Source organism: Petaurus breviceps, unplaced genomic scaffold (genome assembly GCF_028583685.1).
Source record: "Petaurus breviceps papuanus isolate PSGF00001 unplaced genomic scaffold, PetGlider_PUasm1.0 139, whole genome shotgun sequence".
Lineage (NCBI taxonomy): Eukaryota > Metazoa > Chordata > Mammalia > Diprotodontia > Petauridae > Petaurus > Petaurus breviceps.
The window spans coordinates 14,871,024-14,895,586 of record NW_027185697.1 but is presented as its reverse complement, the minus strand read 5'-3'; the positions used below and the strand labels follow the sequence as shown (position 1 = coordinate 14,895,586).

The 24,563-nt window shown below is 39.6% G+C and overlaps 1 protein-coding gene across 1 annotated transcript in view; it reads right to left on the bottom strand.

The window, feature by feature from the left end:
• The window catches only part of ADAM28 (ADAM metallopeptidase domain 28), a 143,444-nt gene extending 121,525 nt beyond the window's left edge, over positions 1-21,919 (bottom strand). The window contains exons 1-2 of the mRNA XM_069067404.1: positions 21,761-21,919; positions 5,860-5,969 (exon numbers count right to left, since the gene is read on the bottom strand). Of these exons, the coding sequence (XP_068923505.1) occupies positions 5,860-5,969; positions 21,761-21,812 (162 nt within the window). The 5' untranslated portion in view covers positions 21,813-21,919. The remainder of the gene's footprint in view (positions 1-5,859; positions 5,970-21,760) is intronic.
• Between the last annotated feature and the right edge of the window lie 2,644 nt (positions 21,920-24,563).

Here is a 24,563-nt window from a genome sequence, read left to right as displayed (position 1 = left end):
TGAATGCCTGAGCATGCTATAACTGCTTCTGATGTTCCAGTCCCTGGCCTAAGCATGGAGACAAAAATCAAAGTAAGCAAGACAGTCCCTGCCCTCTAGGACCTTGCCTTCTAAAAGGAGCAATGAACACATATGTAGGTGCCAGAGTTGGAAAGTGCAGGGAGGAGAAGGGAGGACAGACATATACGAGGTATGGACCCAGTTGGAAAAAAATCCCACAAAACCAGGCAGAAAGGAGCTTAGCTCTGAGAAGGAGCAAGAGGGAGGGAGAGCAGATTTTTAAGGAGGGAAATAATATGGTAAAAATAGTGCTGTTGGAATTGTGATGTAACCGTATTATAGAACCGGTCTATTTACAGCGCACATACACATCATACATACTTCCTCTTGAAAATTCCCACTGCTTTGCCTTTGCATGGTATATCTAGAATGCATTTCCTTCTTATTTTAAAATCTTGGAACTAATAGAGTCCCTCAAAGTATAGTTTATTTGTCCTCCTCTAAAGGAGACTTTTCTATCCATAGCTGTTTTGTCCCCTCCCTATGGAAATTACTTTGTTTTAAAGTTTTATTGATATGTTTTGTTTTAGAGTACAAATATTTACATATTGCCTTCACTCCATGAAGGGTCTCTCATAAAACAGTTAAAAAACAAAACAAAACAAAACAAAACACCCAAACTAATAATACAGTAAGCTCACGTAAAAATACATGTGACATTCCATGCCTTCTACCCCTTTTTAAAATCATTTTTGTTTAAAAAGTATTAATATAAATCCATTTTCTTTTCTGTCCCACCAATGAATACACATGTTATTTAATATCTAGGCCTATAAATACATGTGTGTATATAATGTATGTTTACTTCTCGGTATAGCTGCTGTCTCTCCTCCCTTCCTTCAGTAGAATGTAAGCTCCTTGAGGGCATAAATTGGGTCATTTTTAGTTCTGTATCTCCAGTGCATGGGGAGTCCTTAAAACCTTTGTGGATTGCAAAACTCCTGGCAGCCACCATGACTATTTGGTATATGAGGGAACACCAGGTGAGTGAATTATTGCCACTGATAGGGGACTGAAAACAGACCTCCCTTTCCTTCCCAGCTCATGAATGTGTCACTGTTGTTGACATTCATTGGGTTTGGTTTTCCATTTTAAACTGGCACTTCTCAACAGAAACGTGAACTGGCCAAGCCCGGATGGAGGAGGGAAATGGAGAAGCAGAGGAGCTTGGGACACAGGGCACTTTCTGACTCTGCCACTTGTGAACCCAAAGCCTGCAGGCAAGCCCTTCGCCTTCACCTCTCTCCAAGCTGCACATGATGCTGACTTATCTTGGCCCTCCCCCAGAAACCCTTCAGGCTGGAAGCTGGCTGGACTGCTCACAGTGGAAGTGCCCTGCACCCCTGAGCCTCACCTTCTGATTGCCTAGCTTCCTCCAGAGCCTCCAAGCTCAGGAGAAGGCCCAGGCTAAAGACATCTGCATCCCTCTCCAGGCTGCAGTCCTAACCAGTGTGCATGTGTGGGTCCCCAGAGGGTCACTGTCCCCCACCTTTCAGCTCACTTTTGTGCACTGTCTATACCTGTTAGGTTGTGAGCTCCTTGGGATGGGAGTGTCTTTGGTCTCTTTTCCTATGCTTAGTACAGTGCCCGACACATAGCAGGCGCTTAATAAATGTGTATCGAAGTGAATTCCGTTTTCCTCTTTTTGTACCCCCAGCACTTAGCACCGTGCTGGGCCACAAACACTAACTCGTTTTATGTTTATGTCAGGTAGGTGCTTTTTATTCTATTCCCATTTCATAGGTGAGGAAACTGAGATTAAGTGGTTTGCCCAAAGCCACACACTTAGTAAATGTCTGAGGTTGGATTTGAACTCACATCTTCCTCATTCTAGGTCCACTGAGCACTCTAGTCAATGAACTACCAATTGCCTTGTGTATATGTGTGTATGTGTGTATATACATATGTGTGTGCATATTTATATATACACATGCATATGTATTTACATGTGATGATATATATGCTCAATACATACACATGCATGTAGATGTATTTATGTATGTGTGTGTATATTTGTACATACATACATATTGTGTGTATATGTTTTTTTTTTAATTAAGCAATCAGGGTTAAGTAACTTGCTCAAGGTTACACGGCCAGTTATTTCTGGGTGTGGTGCTGAGTATCTGAGCCTGGATTTGATCCCCAGGTCATCCCAACACTGGAGCCGGTGCTCTTACTCACTGAGCCACCTGGCTGCCCCTAAGCAATTGGGGTTAAGTAACTTGCTCAAGGTTACACGGCCAGGTGTTTCTGGGTGGGTGCTAAGTGTCTGAGCCCGGGATTCGATCTCCAGGTCTTCGCAACACTGGAGCCAGTGCTCTTACTCACTGTGCTACCTGGCCACCCCCTGTGTGTATATGTTTTAATCTTTAAGAACTTAAAATTGGATTGATTTTTGGACCACTAGCATAGATAATATGAATATGTACATGCATATTTCCATATATAAAAGCATTCAGTCAAACCAAGAGACACATTGATCATATACGACAGCATAAGAACATTCCCCAGCCCTGGGCTCTGTGGTGCCAAACAATGGAACACGATAAAGTTGGAAAAGAGAAAATGGCAAGTAGCACCGAACCCCTGAAATATAAATAGTGGGCATCAATACATGGCCAAAGATGCCAAAAAATAAGGACTAGCATAAAAGATCATTTCAAGGTTATTTAAAATCAGAAATTGAAATTGATTGTTTGTTCAAAAAAGGGAGACAAGGAGAGACCAGGTAGGAACTACATCAGCACTCTAGGATATTAAAAAGGATGAAATGAGACACTCATTGCCTGAGTGAATCCCTCCTGGAGAATTTATGGAAAGACAAAGATAGAATAAATCACAGGATACAAGGTATGGGTGGGATAAAACCTTCTGTGACTGGAGTAAGCACAGAAGAAAAAAGTAGAGAAAAAAATCAAAGTATTTAATAATTAGGAGCATGTTCATGGTATTGCATCTAAATCCATTTGTGTCAATCTGAGGCTGTTGTTGTAATCGTTGTTGTTTGTCTATGGCGGTCTGAGGCAGCTGGAGTGTTGGACCTTTTATCAGGGAGACCTGAGTTTTATACCTGTATCAAATTCTTACTAGCTGTGTGACCATCAGCAAGTTCCTACTCTCTCTCTGCCTCAAATTCCTCATCTGTAAAAATCTACCTCCCAGTGTCATTGTGAGGATCAAATGAAATAATATTTGTAAATCACTTTGAAACCTTAAGGCTCAATATAAAAACTAGGTTTGTTGGTGCTGTTGTTACTGTTCCATAAGATAATGACCCCTTTCATGTTTGTTTTTTGGTGGGGCACCTGCAGAAGAAATTGAATCCCTCTTTGAGAACATAAATGTCATGGCCCTACCCTTAATTCTTCTCCAGATTACATACTCCTAGTTCCTTCAATTGACCTTCATATGGCAAGAATTGCTACATTGGGCCACTCCTATATTGGCTCACATATGGGCAGTCTCAAACTTGCCAATCTCCTTCCTTGCATGTGGTTTATATGTCCAGATTTACAGAGTTCTTTGTACAGAACACATTGCACCATTGTGGGCACTGATTTCACTAATTCAAATAGTTCTTTTCCCCAGAAGGTTAAAGTTATCAGGATTTCACTCCACTTTTGTCTTCTTTCTCTCATGTTTACTCAGGAATCCATTTCACTCAGCTGTCTTTATGAATAGAAAAAAAAATGAAGCGATGAGAATCCATTAGAAAACAAATATTTATTGAACAAAGAATCAGCACGTATTCTACGCCTAACGAAATAAGGAAGAAGAGGGCTGACTAAATTTGCTCATCCTTCCCCAAAAGGGAAGGTGGGAAATAACTGGAAGTAGGCAGAACCCTCCAGTGACTGAACACTAGATATTGGCCTTAACATCAAAGGGATTCTATCAACCCTATCCATTTACCCTTGGTTAATCCCTTCAAAGGAGCCTAGGATCTATTTATTCTAGACTTTAAGATCCTGAAGATATCTTTGTTCTCTAAAATATTAAACAGTGCCTAACCACTTCATGTTTTTCAGTTAATTTTTAGGTCTTCCAGGCATGTTATTACATGTCATTTAGAAAGACAGCAATGAGAACGAGATAGAGAATAGCAGTTACTTAGTCAAGCAATCAATGAACCAACATTTACTAAGTGTCTACTCTATGCTGACCACAGTACTAATCTTTGGGTATCCACAAGCAGAAGTAAAACCATCCCTGCCCTCAAAGAGCTGACATTCTACTTGTCGATACAGCCTGTTGTGGAATATGTGCACAGAAAACATACTCTAAATCAATACAAGGTCCATCATGGAAGGGGGCCAAGCACCAAGGGGATCAGCAGTATGGAAAGTAATGCTTCAGTAGAGAAAATAATAATAGCAGCTAGAATTGATATAGCCCTTTAAGGTTTGAAAATAATTTTTAAATTATTATGTCATTATGTCTTCACCATGATGCTCGAAAGGGAGTACTTCTCCTAATTGCTTCATAGCAATAGGCAAGGAAACTAAGGGAAATAGATGTGAACTGACTTGCCCAGGTACTACATTCTGAAGCACACTTCAAGCCTAGTTCTTCCAGACGTCAGCTCCATCATTCTAGGCACAATGGCCCCTAGATGCAAATAAGGCATTCCAGCGGGCAAAACTCATTCCAGGCAGGGAGATGGCCAATGTGAAGACAGAGTCAGGAGACGGAATGTTATGTGTGATGAGTAACAAAAACGTCCTTTTGGATGGAGTGTAAAAGGTTGAAAGGGGAGTAACATGAAATTAGTGATGTGGAACTTAGGAGTACTGAAGATATTCTTGGCCACAGAACAAGAAAGAAATCAAGGAGAAATAGAAAAATTCCCAGGATAGAACTTCATGAGTTGAGAAGTGAGGGAGAAGTGAGGAAAGTGAGGCAATAAATATGGACAACTTTGTCCACTTCCCAGGAGTTTCCCTGTAAAAGGGAGAAAAAATCCAGGATATTAACTCTTGGAGATCATAGGATGGAGTGAGGATTTTGTCAGGATAGGGGAGGTTTAGATGTGAACTTATAGGCAGCAGGAAGGGAAGTAGTAGATAGAAAAAGACTGAAGATTAGGAGGGATGGATTAATTTTAGGTAGGAGTGATCCGCTTGCTGGAGAAGTTGCAAGAGGATGGGATCTATGCAAGGAGGAGATGTCCTTGGCAAAGAGAAGTACCGCCTCCTTTAATTAGAGATTGCAACAAGAGAGGAGAGGGAGAGGGATGATGTTAAAAGATTTGAAGTGGAAGCACATGATCAACTGTGAATGACTTCGCTATTCTCAGCAATAACACAATTCTGAAGGACTTATGATAAAAAATACTATCTGCTTCCAGAGAAAGAATGGATGATATGTGAATGCAGTTTGAAGCGTCATTTTTAAAAACTCTTTGTTTTTTCTTGTTTTTTTTTTGTCTGTGACTAATATGAAAATATGTTTTGTATGACTACATGTGTAACCTATATTAAATTGCTGTCTTTCTCAATGAGGGAGGAGGAGAAAGAGAGAGAAAGAATTTGGAACTCAAAATTTTAAAAAATTAATGTTAAAATTATTTATCTGTAATTGGAAAAATAAAATATTTAAATGAAAACCAAGCATTCATCGAGTGCCTATCATATTTCAGGCACTGTGTTAAGTACTGGGGATATAAGGATAGGCCAAAAACACACCCTGCTCCCAAAGAGTCTGTAATTGTTTTGCGTTTTTTGAGCTAAAATTTTAACAAGTATATATAAAAATATAACCTGGTGAAATTTCACATGAGTACTCCAAATGTCATACCTGCCTTTTGGGCCCTTGGTCTTCTACATCTCTCTTATGTAGGGCATGTCGTTTCCGTGGATAAATTACATCAAATAGCTTTTTCCCAGGGGATTCCTTGGCAGCTCTGACTAGGAAAAATAAGAAGGAATATTGTTGAAGCAACATTGGAATATCCCAGTTCATAAATGCACTGTTTCCTCATACTAGTTAATCTTCATATACCCCTACAAAGTTTGCCAAAAGCTTGATGTTCTTGCTATATTCAATCCTCCAATGACTCTGTGTGGAAGATACTATCAAGGTCATTATATCCATTTTATAAATGACAAAATTGTGGTCCAGATAAAGTAAGAGATTTTTGACCAGAAGCTCATATGTCTATCAAGTGTCAGATATAGGATTCTAAGTTAGTTCTCACCTAATTCATGCCAAAGGTGTTTTCAATTCAGATTGATTAAATTCAAATTTTAAGTGAAAACATTGTGCCATTTCCTGGGAGATAAATAAATAAAAATGAAACAAGCCCTATCCTCAGTGAAAGTATATTTTATTATAGGGAACCACCATATACAGAGAGAAGTAAATACCAAATAAGTACAGACTGGTAATGGAACAATACACCATAATATCTCAGGTGACCATTATCTCCCCAGAGTTGAAATGAGTCAAAGGTGGGAAAGTATAGAAGACTCTAAACTTTATTCAGAGTAGGAATTTAAGTGAATTGATGAAGCAATAAATGCATGGAAGTCAGTGTGAGGAGAGATCAAATACAAAGGGAAGGCAACTGGGTACCATAACAAAGACTGTTTATCTTGGAGTTAAACAATGACCTTGGGTAAGTCACACTTTTCTGTGTCTCAATTTTTCTAATCTGATAATCATAGCACCTACTTCACAGGGTTATAGAAAGGATCATACAAAAATGTGTAAATATCATTGCAAACCTTTAAAGCATTATATAAATATTATTATATCAGAAATGATGTAAGTCAAGATAAAGACACATAACTTCAAACTCATATTTCATTCTTCCTGTGATATCCTAATTTTCCTTATATATTCTGTGTTAGAACAGGGGAGGTAAACATGAGAAAGAGGGATGGAGATTAACCTGCTAACAATAAATAAACAAACAAATAAATGAATAAATAAAATGGATAGATAGATAGATAAAGAGAGATAGATAGATAGATAGATAGATAGATAGATAGATAGATAGATGAAACAGATACCTGAATTTAAAGCATAAATTTCAAGTAAGTTCAGCCAACTTTTAAAAATTATTCCTATGTGAGAGGCAGCCTGGCTCATTATAAAGAGATGGGATGGCCTGAGAGTGGATAACCCCCATGAAAATCCAATCTCTGGCATATATCGGCTGTTTGATTGTAGGCAAGTCTCTTTACATCTTTGTGTCCTAAACAATTCTGTAAGGCTCTAAATACCAAAGTTGGTACTGATCTTTATTGGTAAAATACATTTCTACCCTGAGGATATCTCACTACAGAAATGAAATTACAGGGCTGCATGAGCATACATATATTTTTTTAAATGTTGGTGCCCCCCTACTTTTTTTTTACTGGGATTACAAAACAAAATTTTAAAAAATGGGAGCTTTCCCAAGGAGCTTAAATTATATTTGGAAGATATAATGTGTCCCAAGACAAGCGAATTAAATCTTTATATCAAAGTAATTGTGGGGGGTGGGATCATGAAGGGCCATGTATTGTAGTTGACATCTAAGTTAAGGCTTAAAAGGTTAGGAGAGATTGTTTTTTTTTTTTTTCAAAAAAGTAGAAGAGAGAACATAGAGCATTGTAGGCATGGAGAATAACTTTAGCAAACTGATCATATGGCTAATGGAATGCCACCCTTGTGGGAGCAGCAAGTTGGCCAATGTGACTACAGAGCAGAACTGATAAGGGGATGAGGGCTGTGAAATCAGTGAGGAAAGGCAGAAAGGAGAAACTTGATGAGGGCTTCTTGGTGTCACACAGAAAGAGGAGTTTACACTTGATTCAAGAGAGAAAAGAGATTCACAAAAATCCCTCAAAGAGGACAGTAACATAGCCAGGCCAATGTTTCAATCAAGTCAATTCAAAATGTCTCCCTCTGATGAATTTTCTAACAAATTGATAGAACTTTCAACACTGGAAGCCACTAGATACAGTGGGAAAAGTGTAACATTTTAGGGTCAGGGACTTTGGGTCTTTGTCCTGACAGACATTCAGCAACTATGGGACACTTTGGGTAGGCAATTTTGTCATAAGGTAATAATAAAAGCACAGGAATGATAGTCATAAGACATTGGTCCACATTATATTTTGGCTACTTATAAGTCAGGTAACCTTAAGTCAGTCAGTGAACAAGCATTTATTAAGCACCTACTATATGTCAAACATACTAAGCACAGGAGATAAAAAGAAATATAAAAGCAGTACCTGTCTTCAAGGAACTCACACACTAATGGGAGAAACAGCATTGTAAATAACTAGGTACATAGCAGACAGATGTGTCTTGGAGGGGAAAGTGCGAGTGACTGGGGATAACGTGGAAGGGGAGAATTAGGACCAGGAAATGCCTCCCGTAGGAGGAGATATTTTATCTGAGGCTTGAAAGAAGAGAAAGAAACTAAGAGGTAGAGGGGCAAGGGGACAGGGAATCCAGGGCACAGGGAGAGTCAGTACAAAGGCATAACACTGCAGGAGGCTCAGCATGTAGACCAGTATAGCTGAATCATGGAATCTGGGAGGGGGTAAAATGCAAATTAAAAAAGGAAAAGTAAGAAAGGGTCAGCTTCCTACTGGAGTCTTTACTAAATCTTCCATTAAGTGAGGGGGCCAGCCTAAATGACCTTAAAGGTCCCTTCTACTTCTCAATCCTCTAATCTCTCTGGGCCTCAGTTTCCTTCTCTGAAATGAATGCTGAACAAACAGATCTCTAAAGACTTCTCCAACTTTCACATCATATTATAACTTTATCTTAAAGATATGAGCTTAAATAATCTTCTTAAGGGGTTGGACTCAGTGGTCTCAAAGGCCCCTTGCAGCTCTAAATATATGATCCCATTGTCCTATGTGTGAACAGGACAGGAATAATGTAACACTGGAAGTGGAGATTAAGAGACAAATGTAAACAAGTCAATGAAAGACAGAGCCAGAGAATCACATTATTAGAAAACCAAAGACCAAGAGAATAAAAAGTGAGGGCAGTCTCATTCAAGATCACCACCAACACAGAGCAAGTAGATATATAAAAATATCTGAGGCTATAGCTGTGGCTTGGATGGACACATGAGAAGTTAACAAGAAACAAAGAGTCTGTGGGAAAACCACTAAATCCCAAAGAATTAGCCTTGGAATAGGAGGACATGACTTAGGCCCTGACAATTACAGTCATGGTCTCATCACTAGCTATACTACAACAATTCATTACAAGAGTGTCTCATTCTAAATACATTCAGAGAAATATAATGGATACCTTTTCTAAATGTAGACTAAATGGCCACAAATTTAATGAATGCATCTGAGGAGAGAATCATCACTTGGTCAGCAGAAACAAATTATCAGGAAACCATACCAATAAATGTAGATTAGACTGTGGCCCAGTTTTGTTATCAAGGAATAAAACACAAGGACAGTTTGGCTGAAGAACTTTGGTGTGATAAGAATACTGGAGAAATTTGAAACAAAGCTAAATAAATTTGATGAATAGATAAAAAATGTGAGTGTGAGAGATCAGCTGAAGAAATTAGAAGGGGAAGTAGAAGAAAGGCATACACATACATTTATAAAAAATCATAATGCCAACCTTGTAGAGATAAAGTGTCAGGGACTTTATGGAAAGAGAGCTGGCCTCAAAGTCAGGAAGACTTGGGTTCCCAATCCACCTCTGACACCAACTGGCTGCATGACCTTAGGCAAATCACTTAACTTTTCACTGCTCTAGGTCCATAGTGTCAAACTCAAATGCAAAAATAATAGGGGTTTCTCATCCATACATAATGATTCCTGTGGACTGCACATTGATTTTTTATTCTATCATTTCAGTCATATTTGATTCTCTGTGACCCCATTTTGGGTTTTCTTGGCAAAGATACTAGAGTGGTTTGCCATTTCCTTCTCAAGCTCATTTTACAGATGAGGAAACTGAGTTAAACAGGGTTAGGTAACTTTCCCAGAAGCAGAGTTATTAAGTGACTGAGACCTGATTTGAACTTAAGAAAATGATTCTTCCTGATTCCAGGGCTATCCACTGTGCCTTAGAAAAACAAATATTAATATTATCTTTTTTTAAAAGCAATTTGGGTTAAGTAACTTGCTCAAGGTTACATGGCCAGATATTTTGTGTGGGTGCCAAGTATCTGAGGTCGCAACTGATTCCGGGTCTCCCAAAGCCAAGGCTGGTGCTCTTACTCACTGTGCCACATGGCTACCCCAATATTATCTTAATCTTTTGCATTTTTATTGATTTTGTTAAATATTTTCCAATCAAATTTCAATCTGCTTCAGCCTATGTGTTATCAGTGACCATGCAAGCTATGTGTTTGATGCCTCTGCTCTAGACCAGTCTCTAAAACTAAAAGTTCCAGAGAAGATGCTCACCTATATTATTAGAGAGATTTTCCTCATCTGGGAGTCCCAGAAAACAATATAATCTCAGGCCCAGTCCCTTATCTGGCACTTTTTATAACCAGATATATTTGATAGTTCAATTATAAATAAGGTTTCTTGGTACTTTTAGATGTGTACATACAGTGTTATGAAATTTGAATTTTATTTTGAACTATTCTTATTATTGCTAGTGTGGTATTTGTTTCTCCTCTCATTGTTTTAATGTGTACATGTATTATGTCCTTTTTTAGAGTCTTAGCTTGTTATTTAATACTTTGCATTATTGTATATTTATTTTACATGATATTAATAGGGATTTGGTTTAATATTATACAATATCATATTGTACATCATAAAATATGGATTTACACAAGATGATTTTTCAGGAGACTGAAATATATTTGACTATGAGGAGGAATGTAACACCAGTTTCAATAGCCCTGACACTATAGATACCTTTACTGTATTTATAAGAGAGAATTGACTATAGAGAAAAATGGTCAGATTGTCTATCTTTCTGTTAAATTCTGTGAGATTGAAGATTATGTGAGAATGAAGAGAAAAAGATTAAGAGAACTTCTTTCTTCATAGACTCTAATTTAACTGTCAGAGACAGGAAAAAAAAGAAAAGGATTCCTAAGAGAACTGAGTTTCAACTTTTGTCTGTAAAGAAACTAGGCTACCATCTTGAAAGACCTGAACTGTGGTACAATGTTTCCAAACCTAAGAAGTAACTGCCCCAGTAATGTGGCAGTGACTATGGCTTCAATCAGTCTCACAGCTGATACATTGTAATCAAGAATTTGTATTTTATATTATTATTATTATTATTTGTTACACTATGTATAAATTATATCTTCAGTAATCTCTAAATTTATTTGATCCTAGATTAAGGTATTAACTTTTGAGAGAGATGACTGAAAGCTTATTGGAAAGAGGCATCTGCAATTTATTTAATAAATGATATATAATGAATCAGGGCAGGAATTTAGAATCAGTTGGTTAATTAAAGTGATACTATAATTTAGTATTTTTTTTTAATAAGAACAGATTACTTGATTGTGTTAGAACCTAGGATAAATGCATGTAAACATTTTTCCTAAGCATTTACTATATGGCAAGGACAACTACATAGTTCAGTGGATGGAGTGCCAGGTTTGAATCAAAAAGACTCATCTTCATGAATTTGAATCTGACCTCAGACACAAGCTGGGTGAGTCTGGGCAAACCACTTAACCCTGTTAACCTCAGTTTCCTCATCTGTAAAATGAGTTGGAGAAGGAAATTGCAAACTATTCCAGTATCTTTGCCAAGAAAACCTCAAATGGTGTCACAGAGAGTCAGGCATACCTAAATCAACATAACAACAACAATAACATGTATCAAACACTTTGATCAGTATTGGGAATACAAAACAAAACAAATGGTCTCTGCGCTCAAGGAATTGACATGGTTCAGTGGAGACAGTGGAGACAGTGGACATAGGAGGGTTCAGCTTCAGAGCATATAAAAAGTCTTGAAACTTCTTAGGATGGACACCAAGATCAAAGGCAGGGTTCAGGCACCCTTAGTATGCATCAGCCGATCAGATGGCAATGCCCGGGTGGTTTGGAGACTATATAATCAACCTAAGACAGAGTGGACTTTATGGAATAATGGCAGACAGATGGTAAGGTCCACTGGTGTACCTTCTTACCTAGAGTTTGGTGGGGTTTTTTTTTTGTTATCTGGGCAGTATAAGTGATCATGTCCTCTACCCTTGATTGTTGAGAAGAGGGTAGTTGATCTGAGAGTCAGAAAACAGGAGGGGCTATGTGTGTGTATGTATGGATGTGTGTGTGTGTATGTGTGTGTGTGTGTGTATCACTTAATTCAGGTGGAAAAGTCAGCACCCTGAACTTCAGAAAATACAAACAGAAATTACAAGCAGAAAAAAAAACACAGAGAAAATAGCACAGTTCAACCAACCAACAGACAGGGCTTCTAAGCTGTCTGACCATCACATGCATACATAGGTACCAGGGAGAGAAGCACCAACATCTAGGTTTTCAGAGTTGGGGCAGGATCAACAGTTACCCAGAGTCTCATCTGGCCAAATCACACATCTGTTCACATAAGTAAGTCCTGAAGCAAAAGCTCACCTCAGAATATATATACCCTTCTTCAGAGTCAGAGGACATCTCAACCTTAGTGACCCACTGCCTAATTACAAAGTAATAAAAGGTGTGGGCCTTCCTGAGAAACAAGCCGCCCCCCAATCAAGCCTCTCCTGTTGGTTTTCACTTGAGGTCCATTAAGGGGCAGGGAAGATCTTCAAATCCCCTTGCCATTACAAGCCCTTGGGCTGCCCGATGGGATCTGGTTGGTAGGGGGCAGCATTTTCCCAAATAAATGATGAAAAAATAAGATTGCAAAGCAGTAGCATTCAGAGAGAGGAAACGATGCCCCTATACATACTACCCATGGGGATAGTCAATCCAAAACCATACCACATAGGAAAAGGAAACCTTCTTCATAATATTTCAAGCAGGAATGCCCCATTTTCATTGAACCAGAAATACATATATTATTATAGATCTAGACCAGAAAAGAGTCTCAGAGACCAACTAAACTAACTCCCTCATCTACATGAGATCATCGATGCTCAAGAGGTTTAATGGGAATACTCAAGTAACCGAGGCAGGAATGATCAGAGGTGGGATTGGACTCGATGGTCCTTCCCCTTTACTACACTGTTTTGCAGAGAGTGAAGAGAACACATCAGTTAGCCTACTGGACATCATGGTGATCATGGAGTCACAGAGCTTACTAACAAACTCTCCTACTCATATCTGTAGATGAATAAGACTTTGTAACATGGGGGCCTGGCAGTGAATGAACAACATACTCCCTAAGATACCATGAACTGTCATTTTGACTGGAATGTGGCCAATCCAGTTAATGAGATATTCTGATGGTGGGAGGGTCAGCAAGTGTTTCCTCCATGGTAAATTTCCTAGTAACTGCCTTTTTCAGTTCTAATGCACAAAATTACCATGTGAGTACTTATGGCTAATACAAATGATATTAATTATTAGAGAGCAGCATGGTGCAATGGACAATGTGCTCCATTTGAAATCATAGGAAAAAGAATTTAGAGGAGTGAGATTACTGCATTCAACCAACTCATTTTACAGGCGAGGAAATCAAGGCCCAGAGAGATTTATTTGCTCAGAATCAAACAGTTGGGAAGTGTCTGAAGCAAGATTCAAACCCGCACCTTTCCCCATCAAATCCTGGGCTCTAGTCACTGAACTATCTTGCTTCTCAAACTAGGGGACACAAATTCAATTCTCAGGTCTGCCGTATATTAGCTGTGTGATCTTGGGCAAGACGTTAACCTCCTTGAGGCTCAGTTTCTTCATCTATAAAATAAAGATATGAAACTGGTCAACCTCTCAGGACTGAGGTTCCTTCAAGTCCTAGATCTATTAACCTTTGATCAATATTGACATAGCACTTTGAGTTTTGCAAAATGTTTTACATTTATTATCTCATTTGAGATGGAGAGATTACAAGAATTATCATTGTCACCATTTTATGTAGGAGGAGACTGAGGATTAAATGACTTCTTAGCAGTCAGACAACTTGTAGTCATAGGTAGGATGTGAATCCACTTTTCTGCCCTCTCTGAATCGAGTGTTTCTTTTTTCTCCAGAGCACACACTCATTGAATTTGTCAAGGCCAAAGAAAGAAGTCCGTAATAAAGGAATCTTAAAAAGAGCTAGAAGATTTGAAAAGTGTTTCCCATGCATTATTTCATCCAATTCTCACAAAGCCTTGAAAAGGTAGATGCTAGAATTATCCCTTTTACAAATGGAGAAACTGAGGCTCAAAGAAACTTAATGATACTCAGTATCATATAATTTGCAAATTTAAGAGTCAGGATTCAAAGCCACATCTTCCTGACTCTAGGTCTAGGTCAGCTACCATGAAAGAAGACAAACTTGTTCCTCTAAACTATGACAAACAACCTTTCTTGGATTGGAAAATCTGATTTTATTATTAAAACTATTTTTGGCAAACATTTCATAATGAATAACTCCTCAAATATATTTAATTTTTTGAATCTGAGGAAGACACTGAGAAGAAAGGACTTCAGAGGTGGGACAATTAATGTCAATTTCCATCCTCTCCCCACACTGTTAAATATTGTTTTGCCATTGCCTCCTTATGCTAGATGACAGTTTAGTTTCTTCCCAGCTGAATAGGTCCAGGTTAATTATTTTGAAGCAGGCAGAACAAACACAAGTAACTGCCATCCTGGGATTATAGAAATCCAGTGTGTAACATAATACTTATCCCCTAATTCATTTTAATTCTTGCTTTCTCACTCTCCAGAGTTTCCCACAGAACTCACATTTACTGGGTGTGCATTGGAGAGAGTGAGGCAGAGACCAGTTGAATGAAATATTTAGTCGGTGAGGTTTAATTTATGTTTTTAGCTGCAATAATTCTGACTCTTGATTTCATCACTATGGGAAAGTCCCTGGTGTGAGGATTTCCTTCACTTATTCAGATTAGCAACTTTTTCCATGGTTTCTAGTCTAAAGAGTATCTTGGGAGGTCAGGGAACTATTCCATGGTAACACAGCTTGTCAATGTCAGTGGAAAGACTTGAACCCAGGTCTTTCTGTCCCTAAGGCCAGCCCTCTAGTGAAGATGCTGAGCTACTTCTCTTGCCATTCGACTATTTTAGAAAGGATTTAGAGTTCATTTCTAGTTAAATCACTTCCTAGATTTAAATGCTCAGGAATGGTTAGGTTTTGTGGATGAAAAATAACCATTTTGTACATGAGAAGCAGGATTATTCAGTCAGAAAGAACTTCCAGTTTGGAGGCAGAGGACCTGAGTTTAAATCCAGAATTCCTCCTTGATCATCATGTGACCTGGAAGTGATCACTGTGCATCTCATCCTCATTTGGGACATGAGGTGTTTGGATCAGATGATACTAAAGTCTCTTCCTTATCTGAAACAGTGTTGTATGGTTCTATGACCCTACATCTCAGTTCAGAATTAATGTGCTCCACCTTATGAGAAGGCTTAGATGTTACCCAACTGCTGAGCTGAGGATCTGGGGAATAGGAAGAAAACCCTTCTGTCAGTAGAATGTAAATGCTTCAAGGTCAGTGACTCCTCTGATATGTCTTTGAATTCACTTCTCTCCTTAGATCCCGCCACTCGCCTGGTTCAGGTCCTCACCTCCTCATACTTGAGCTATCAAAAGTTGGTCTGCCTGCCTCCGGCCTCTCCTTCCTCCATTCTCTCTATTCAGCTACCAAAGTGATTTTCCTAGAGGGTAGTTACAATCATGTTACCCCTGCAGTCAATAAACTCTAGTGGCTCTTTATCACATCCACAATTAATTATAAAATTCTCTCTTTGGTGCACAAAGTCCTTATTAGCCCAGCCTCCTTCCCACTCTATTTCAAATATTTTTACTTTTATGCTTCCTTCACATACTTTTTAATTAAGTGCCACTGGCTTCTTTGCTATTCCACTCTATCTACTGACCCCAGACATTTTCACTGCCTGGAAAATTCTCACTCCTCATACCCACCTCCAGAGTGTCCTGGCTTTCTTCATAAAAAATTCTGTCTTCTCCAGGAAGCCTTCCCCAATTGTTATTAATTCTAGGACCTTCCCTGTGTTGGTAATTTCCCATTTATCTCTTACACAGCTTGTTTGTATATCCTTGTTTGCTTGCTGTCTTTCCCATTTGATTGTAAGCTCCTTGAAGACAGGAACCACATTTTACCTTTTTTGTCTCCCCAGTACTTAGCACCATGCTAGCACAGAGCAGGTATTTAATAAACATGTATTGTCTGACTGATGGTTTATATCTTCTCCACCATTGAATTATTCTTATAACTTGATAACCTTTTAAAGCAACTCAGGGATTTCTAGTTTTTCACTGGGAAGAACCATAAAGTCTAAGTCTTTGTTTATTCCATAAATGCATTTTTTCTTCTATATTCCATATTCCCTGTAGGGTCCTGGATAGATGGAAACCTGGGATCTACTCCCATTGTAACCACTTTCTGGAACTGTTATTTGAGGCAAAGTGTGGCATCTCTTAGAGTCTCTGATTCTTCCTTAGGAAAATGGGGGAAACTATTTACATTGCCCTCACCCACTCCCAGGGTTGGCATATGATTTATAAAACTGAAACTGCTTTGTAATTGTGAACCATTATTGTTTTTTTTTGTCTTTGTTATTGGAAAAATGTAGCGCGATGAATAATAATGGTAAACATTATTGTTATACAGAGCTCTAATTATACATATATCTACATATTCACATATCACTTTATTACATAGAATTTTCAGAGAGAGAGAGACAGAGATAGAAAGATCAAAAGACAGAGAGTTAGAGAGACATACATTTTCTCATTTGATTCTCACAACAATCCTGTGTTACAAGTGTTAATGTAATCCCCATTTCACAGATGAGGAAACTGAGGTTAAGAGGTTAAGACTCTTGTCCAGGTCATACAACCTGAGGCAGTATTTGAAGTTAGGTCTTCCTGAGGCCAATGGTCTCTGCTATGAATCCTAGTTCTTTTGGGGGATTCCTAACTGTAAGATAATATGGTGGCATGTATAGAGAGAGCTGACCTTGACAGCAAGAAGACCTGGGATCAGATCCTGCTTCTGACGCTTATTAGCTATGCAATCATGAACAAATGACTTCATATTTCAGAGCCTCAGGCAACTCTGTGAGACAATTAGTCATCACATAGCATCAATGCAGAAATGTTGTATGAGTTTAATCTGGGGCAATATCAGGTTTTTACTTTGTTCACAGTGAGAATGGTTTTATTCTTGAGAGAAATAGAGAAGCTATTGCTTGGTTTGGATCTGTTTCCCTGATAAAATCACAGAGCAAGAAATAAGCAATATGTCAGACTCTGTGCTAGGCATTGGGGGTATTAAGATAAATAAGGAAATATTCTCCATTGTAGTGGATATCAAATGATTGTTGACAAGAAATTGATGGACCCATTATGCTCAGATATAGTGAATACATTTCTGTCTTTCTCTCTTTCTCTGTCTCATTCTCCTCCTATCTTTTCTTTCTCACATCTCTCTCCAACTGCCTTTTATTTCATTCCTCTTTTCTTGATTAATCTTTATTTCACTCTCTCCCTCTGCCCATCTATTCTCTATCTCTTCCCCTCAACCTCTTCCTCTCCACCTTCACTTGTCCCTCTATCTCTGCTATTCTCAATCTCTGTCTCATTCTTCCTCAGTGTATCTCTCATCTCTGTCTCTATGTTTATCTCCCTTCTTCTCTCTCTATTTATCTGCATTTTGGTCTGTCTGTCTCTGCCTCACTGGGTCTCCCTTTGTTCCTCATTGTGTTTTTCTCTCTTTGTGTCTCTGTATATGTCTCTGCCTCTCTCTGTGTGTCTGTCTCTGTCTGCCTCTCTCTCTCTCTCTCTCTGTCTCTGCTTCTGTCTCTGTCTCTGTCTGTCTCTCTCTCTCTTTGTCTCTCTCTCTTTCTCTCTCTCTCTTCCTCTCTGTCTCTGTCTCTCTCTCTGTCTTTCTTCCTCTCAGCATCATGAATGTTTGTTTGTATCTTTTCTTATAATGAAATCCCAAAAGTCCTTTTAACTCTCTGAGGAATGTAAAATACTTTCCAAACATCTGGCATGATTTTTCCTACTCAAAGGATGTGGGAGGAGGCGATGGGGTCAGAGTAAATTTCTCCAATGTGCACAAAGGTTCCAAAAGTCCTTTCATTTTTTTGGTGGGTAGGACGTGGTGGGTGATAGACCTGTCATTTAATTTTAGTAGGAGACTCGAAGTGTGGAAATTCTTTTCGGTAATGAAGATTGGTAAAGTGTATATCACTTATAGTCTTAGAAAGTCACCAAGAACACTGAAAAGCAGGGAATTGGGGAAATAGATAGAATTCCAGGTCTGGATTGAGGAAGATCTGATTTCAAATTGGACCCTTATATTTAATAGCTTTGTGTCCTCTATTTGCCTCATCTGTAAAATGAAGATACACTGGAAAAGATACTCTTGTATCTTTGCCAAGAAAGTCATGAAAGAGTTGGACATGACTGAGTAAGTGAACAAGAGTATTGAAGACTTCAGTGACCCACCCATGGTCATTCACACAGGTGATTCAGATCTCCTTGCCTCCCATCCCAGCATCCCCCACACCTCGAAGCTTTTCAATGGAGCATTCACAAGCTTTATCATTTTGAATTTTTTTTAAGTTGGGGCAAGGAAAATTATCTCCCCCTCTGTTGTGTGAGAAAAAAGGCTTCAAATTGGGATTATGTAGGAAGATCTTGGGAAGCCAGGGGAATCCCACTATGACCAAAGACTACATCAAGGGGAATATGATAAAGAAGAAAATATAATTGGGTATTCAGTCAGAAACCACAGATTCAAATCTTGGCACTGCTGTTTATGAGTTGGGAAACTATGGGAGAGTCACATAAAGTCTCTGAGCCTCAGTTTCCATATTTGTAAACTGGGCACACAGGTCAATCACCATCCACCTCATGGAGCTATTGTGAAGGAGGCATTTGGAGAATGTTCTAAAATTTTCAATTTTTCTTCTTGTCCTGACCTATATGGGAATTGACTCTGTTCTGCTGGGACTTAAGGGGAAGAAGTAGGAGCAATGGGTATAAACTGTAAAGTTGAATTCTAGTGTTGAGATCAGGGGAAAAAATGGTCCTAATAATGAGAGCTACCTGAAAGTGGAATGCGTGGCTTTGGGAAATAAGGGGGGTCTGGATTTCTTTGAGGAGGAATGGGTCACCACTTTTCAGGTATGCCATACAATGCCTTTTCAGATAAAGGACATTTCTAGCATGATCACTCTTCTTTTCCGGGGCAGATAGTGGCTAAACCCTAATTTCTGGTCTTAAGAGAGTTTCTGGGGGTACTGCATGAGATGCTTTGACCTCAATCATGCAGTCAGATGTGCCAAGGGATCAAGGTGTTTCTGACTAGATGGTCTCTGGTCTGAGGTCAAGCTTTTATAAAGCACCAGCCACTGTGCTTGTGTGGGCAGCTAGGTGGTGCAGTGGATAGAGCGGTGGTACTAGAGTAAGGAAGACCTGAGTTAGAAATCCAACCTTGGATATTTACTAGTTGTGTGACCCTGGGGAAGTCATTTAACCCTCTTTGCCACAGTTTCCTCATCTGTCAAATGAGCTGGAGAAGGAAATGGCAAGCTACTCCAGTATATCTGCCAAGAAAACCCCAAATGGGGTCACAAGAATTCAGATGCGACTAAATAACAATAACATACAAACAAAAAAAAAAGTCACCCTCTACAAAGAACTTGTGTTCCAAAGGGGGAAATGGCATGAATATAAGTAAATACACACATGATAAATACAGAGGAAATCTGAGATAAGCTCAGAGAAGGAAGGTCCTTACAAGGCGGGAGGGCGGGGCGGATGGAGAAGGGCTCCCACAGAAGGTCCAATGTGATATCAATCTGGAAGGAAGCCGAGGATTCCAGGTTGTTGAGTTGAGGAGAGAGCCCATGCACATGCATGGAGTTAGCAGATAACAGGTGATGTATGAGGAACATGCCACAGTTATAGAGCGGAAGTTAGCAATTCATGTATATGTGGTGATTTTGAAGGTCATAGAAACAAACCCTTTCATTTGGCAGGAAAGTTCCTCAGGGGAGGACTGACTTGGTAGTGGTCACAGAGCTAATTTGGGGCAGAGACAGGATTCAAACCCAGGACCTTCATTACTATTCTTTCTACTACCCACTCCTTCATTTCTCTTGAATATAGTCACATTTTAGCATTCTAGACATCCTTATTCATGAACACACACACACACACACACACATCTTTCACTGAGATAGCCATTCTGAGAGAGCCAGAATGGGCCAGTAGAAAGAGAGCCAGCCTTGGATTCAAGATCTCCTCTCAGTGCCCCCAGGCAATTCCCCATCACTGGAAGTACAACAGAAGGCTCCACCAGCACTGGTGATGGAATTTCCTCATAGGGGAGATTCCTACTCCAGTGAAATCTCAGCTCCAATTCCTACCCTTTAAAAGATATACAGAAGATGCTAAAATACGTATAGGTGAACAGAACACATCTGCATCCCACCCTGAATTTTTTAAATATGTGACAGGTCAATTATCACTTTAATATTAATATTGAAATTACCCTAAATGATGCCTTAACATTTTATGGGGGGGGGTTTGAGGGGGAAAGGCAAAGCAATTGAGGTTAAGTGACTTGGCCAAGGTCACACAGATCGTAAGTGTGTCCAATGTCTGAGGTCAAACTTGAACTCAGGTCCTCCTGGCTCTGGGACCTGTGCTCTAGTCACTGTGCCACCTATCTGCCCCCTTTTTTTGCCTTAAAATTTTATAAACATGAAATGCTTTAACCAGATCAGTCCCAGGATCTATAGGGACATTAAAGGTGGTCTAGCATTTCAATGCTTTTCAGAAGTTGCCGAAGAAGAGATATGACTTCTTCAAGGTCACACAGTAAGCATCAAAATTGTATTTGAACTTTGAACTTAGGGGGAGGGATTCAACTTGCTTACTATGAGGCCCCTTCCAGACCTAGGTCTATGCTCCCAAATCTAGGGGAGATTTCATTTTCCAGCATACAAAACACTTTTCATTTCTTTAAATCTTCTCATCCCCCTGCTTTTGCCTGTGATTTCTAATGTGTCTAGTTGTATGTCAGAAGTGATAAAACAGGGCTACTTTTTGCAACGTGTGTTATAAGGAATTAATGTCTTCATTTTATAATTGAAGGAACAGATGCTAAATCACTTGCTTATTATCAAAGAACAAGTAATTGTCAGTAGCAACATTTGAACCCAGATGTTACTAATTCTATCCCCTGAAACCATGGTGCATCCATTGCCACAGCAATCTTCCTGGCACTTGGGTTGACCACCCCAAGCATCACAGGAGTAGACCTGTCCTGAACACACACATTACATAGGACATTAAGTAGCCTGGAAATACTCTCACTGGAGGTCTTCAGGCAAAGGCTGAATGGATGACCACTTGCCCAGGATATTTAGTGGAGATCTTTGAGATGCCTAAAGTTCTGGTGCTGAGGGTCCTCAGTTAAGCAGAGAATCTATAATTTAAATTTTGAGACTTGATCTTAGAAAGATCTTAAAAAAAAACCCTTCCAGCTTTTGATGTCATTCCTAAGAACAGGAGGAAAAGTTATGGGAGAATAAACATGCTCCCCAGATACTCCCAAGGGCCACAAACCATGACAATGAACTTACCTGGAACTTGAAGAAGGATCCCGATTATGGCCAGCAGTAACCTGGGGCGCATAATGCCAGGCTGCACAGTCCAACCTGCTTGACTTGGCTCTACTTGGCTTGGCTCAGCTCAGCTCAGCTCCCCAGGGCACAGGTAGGGCTTCTCCCATGGGGCTCCCTCTTGAGAGAGAAGAGAAATTCCAACTCTGCCTGCTCCTGCCCCTACATGAGGAAGTGTTTACTCAAGGTGTTGCACAACCTTCCAGCTGGGCCCTGGCACAAAGAAACCAGAGTGGCTCTGTGTGCGGAAGCCCTCATGGCTCACTGCTTCTCCAATTACCTGCCCCCAGTTTTTGTCTTCTTGAAAGAGGAGAGTGTCATACAATGAAGGGTAGGCTGCCAGCATCCAGGAAGGGAAAGGCAGAGAAGGGAAGGGAAAAGGAAAGGAAAAGGGGAGGAGAAGGAAAGAAAGGGAATTGGAAAGGAAGGGAAGGGGAAGAGGAAAGAGGAAGAAGGAAGGGAAGGAAAGGAAAGGAAAATCTTCAGAGAAGGCATTTATATCTCAGAAACTGACAAGCACAAAAAATATGGATTTATTTGGCTGTGCCCCATGCCTAGAATGCTCTCTCTGTCTCTCTGTCTCTGTCTCTGTCTCTCTGTCTCTGTCTCTCTCTGTCTCTCTCTCTCATAGTAGGCATTTAATAAATGTTTACTGATTAACTTTTACTTAAGAAAGCGATGGAGTGAATGTCAATAAACTTAAAAATGTGCCATGTATTTTTTGAGATCTTGCTAAATCTTTATCAGCACACCATTATCTGAAGCCAGCATCATGCTGAGACTAGATCCAGCACCAGCCATGTAGTCCATGGGGCTTTCAGGAACCATGGGGTTCTAAGGCTACAGCTAGAAGAGATATGGAGACAATGGAGCCATGGGGCCATGTATGCAGAAATGTGTGAATGGGTATAAGAGATTACATGATAAAGCCCATTTTGTTGTTGTTCAATTGTTTCAGTCATGTCCAATTCTTCATGACCTCATTTGGGGTTTTCTTGGCAAAGAAATGGGAGCAATTTGCCATTTCTTTCTCTAGCTCATTTTCAAGATGAGGAAACTGAGGTTAATAGGTTAAGTGATTTGTCCAGGGTCACATGTCTAGTAAGTGTCTGAGACCAGATTTGAACTTAGGTCTTCCTGACTCCAGACCTGACACTCTATTCACCCTGTCACTTAGCTGTCCCCATTTGGAGCATATTAGTCATTTCTGAAGATGATTCATTGGGGTCAAAAAATAGAGCAAAGTCATAATTTGGTGCTAAGGACAGATCCCAGCATTGACTGGAAGCCCAAGAATTTTTTATTGACTTTTTAAACAATTCTCCAAATTTCCCAGGCTCACAGAGTGCTTTCCCACGAGGAAGTAACCAAAGGAGAAACCAGGCAGACCCAGTGCCATTAACAATCAAGGAAGGTGAGCAATTTGTCCATTCATTGAGTTGCAGGTTTCATTATGTAATGGAGTATAGAAAGAATTTGGGACTTTGGACAGATAATCCAATTGGCCCAGGAACCATATCCACCTCCCTTTCCAAAAGAGAACATATCTTATTGTGCTTGCTTGAGGTGTATATAACATAATTAAAAGGATCTCTTGGATTCAGTTAGCACCATCCCTCCAAGGTGTTCAGAATTCTTTATGAACACAGAGCATGGCCTCTAACCACAACTCTCTAAGACTTGGTGGGGCAGGGCTGGCGAGAGAGGACTGATATCATCTTCAAATATGCTTCTCTAGTCATAAAAAACCCCAAATCTACCAAGAGTCCAAATGCACAGTCCAAGGAGGTTTCAAAACCAGATCTCTCAATCTGGATTCTTGTGTGCAAATATTCACATCACATAATCTACTCAAGAAGGGTTTTCAATGAAAATGGAGTCAGGGAGAGAAGTTGCTTAGGTGCATTCTTCAAGTTACAGGGAGTAGAGATGATGAAAGAGGGAAGAAAATCTTCACTGTGATGTTCAGTGGTCTTTCCAGCTAATCAGGCAGTCAAGAAGCATGTATTCATCCCCTACTATGTGCTTGGCACTGTGTTAAGTACTGGGGATCCAACAAAGGGGAAAAGAAAGCTCTTACTCTGAAGGGGTTCTCATTCTAATAAAGAAAACACAACTATGTTTAAGTAAGCTACCTACAGAATAAATTGATAATAAGGGGGTGGGAATTATCACTAATGTAGAGAAAAAAAAGTATCTGTAATTCAAGGTGAGATTATAGGCCTGTTTTGGAGGAAACCAGGGAAGCTGGGTAAAGAGAGAGAATTCCAGGAATGGGGGACATCCAGTGAAAATGTCCAATGTCTGGAGAGGGAGTGTCTTATTTTAGGAACAGTAATGGGGCCAGCATCTCTTGGTTCCAGATTATATGGAGGGGAAAGAGGAGGAGTCTAGATCTGTAGGAAGGAGAAAGGTTGTAAAGGACTTTCAAAGAGAGGGGGTTTTATTTGCTTGGTAAGGATGAGATTCTGGGGGAAATAGCTGGCCCTACACTTTAAGAAGATCCCTTTGACAGCTGAGAAAGGATGGACTGGAGTGGACAGAAAATTGAGGCAGGAAGACCAAGCAGCAGGCTATAGCAGTAAGCCAGTCTGGAGGTAAGGGTTGTGCATGGGTCAGTGATTTCATTGAAAAAATTCAAGACTAAAGTTAATAAGGATATTTTTAAAGCATCATCACTAAATAATAGCTTTAAAGTAGCTTTGAAAGTTATCTCAATTTTACAGAAAAATAAATTTGTCCTTAAAAAGGTAAAGAAGAAAGG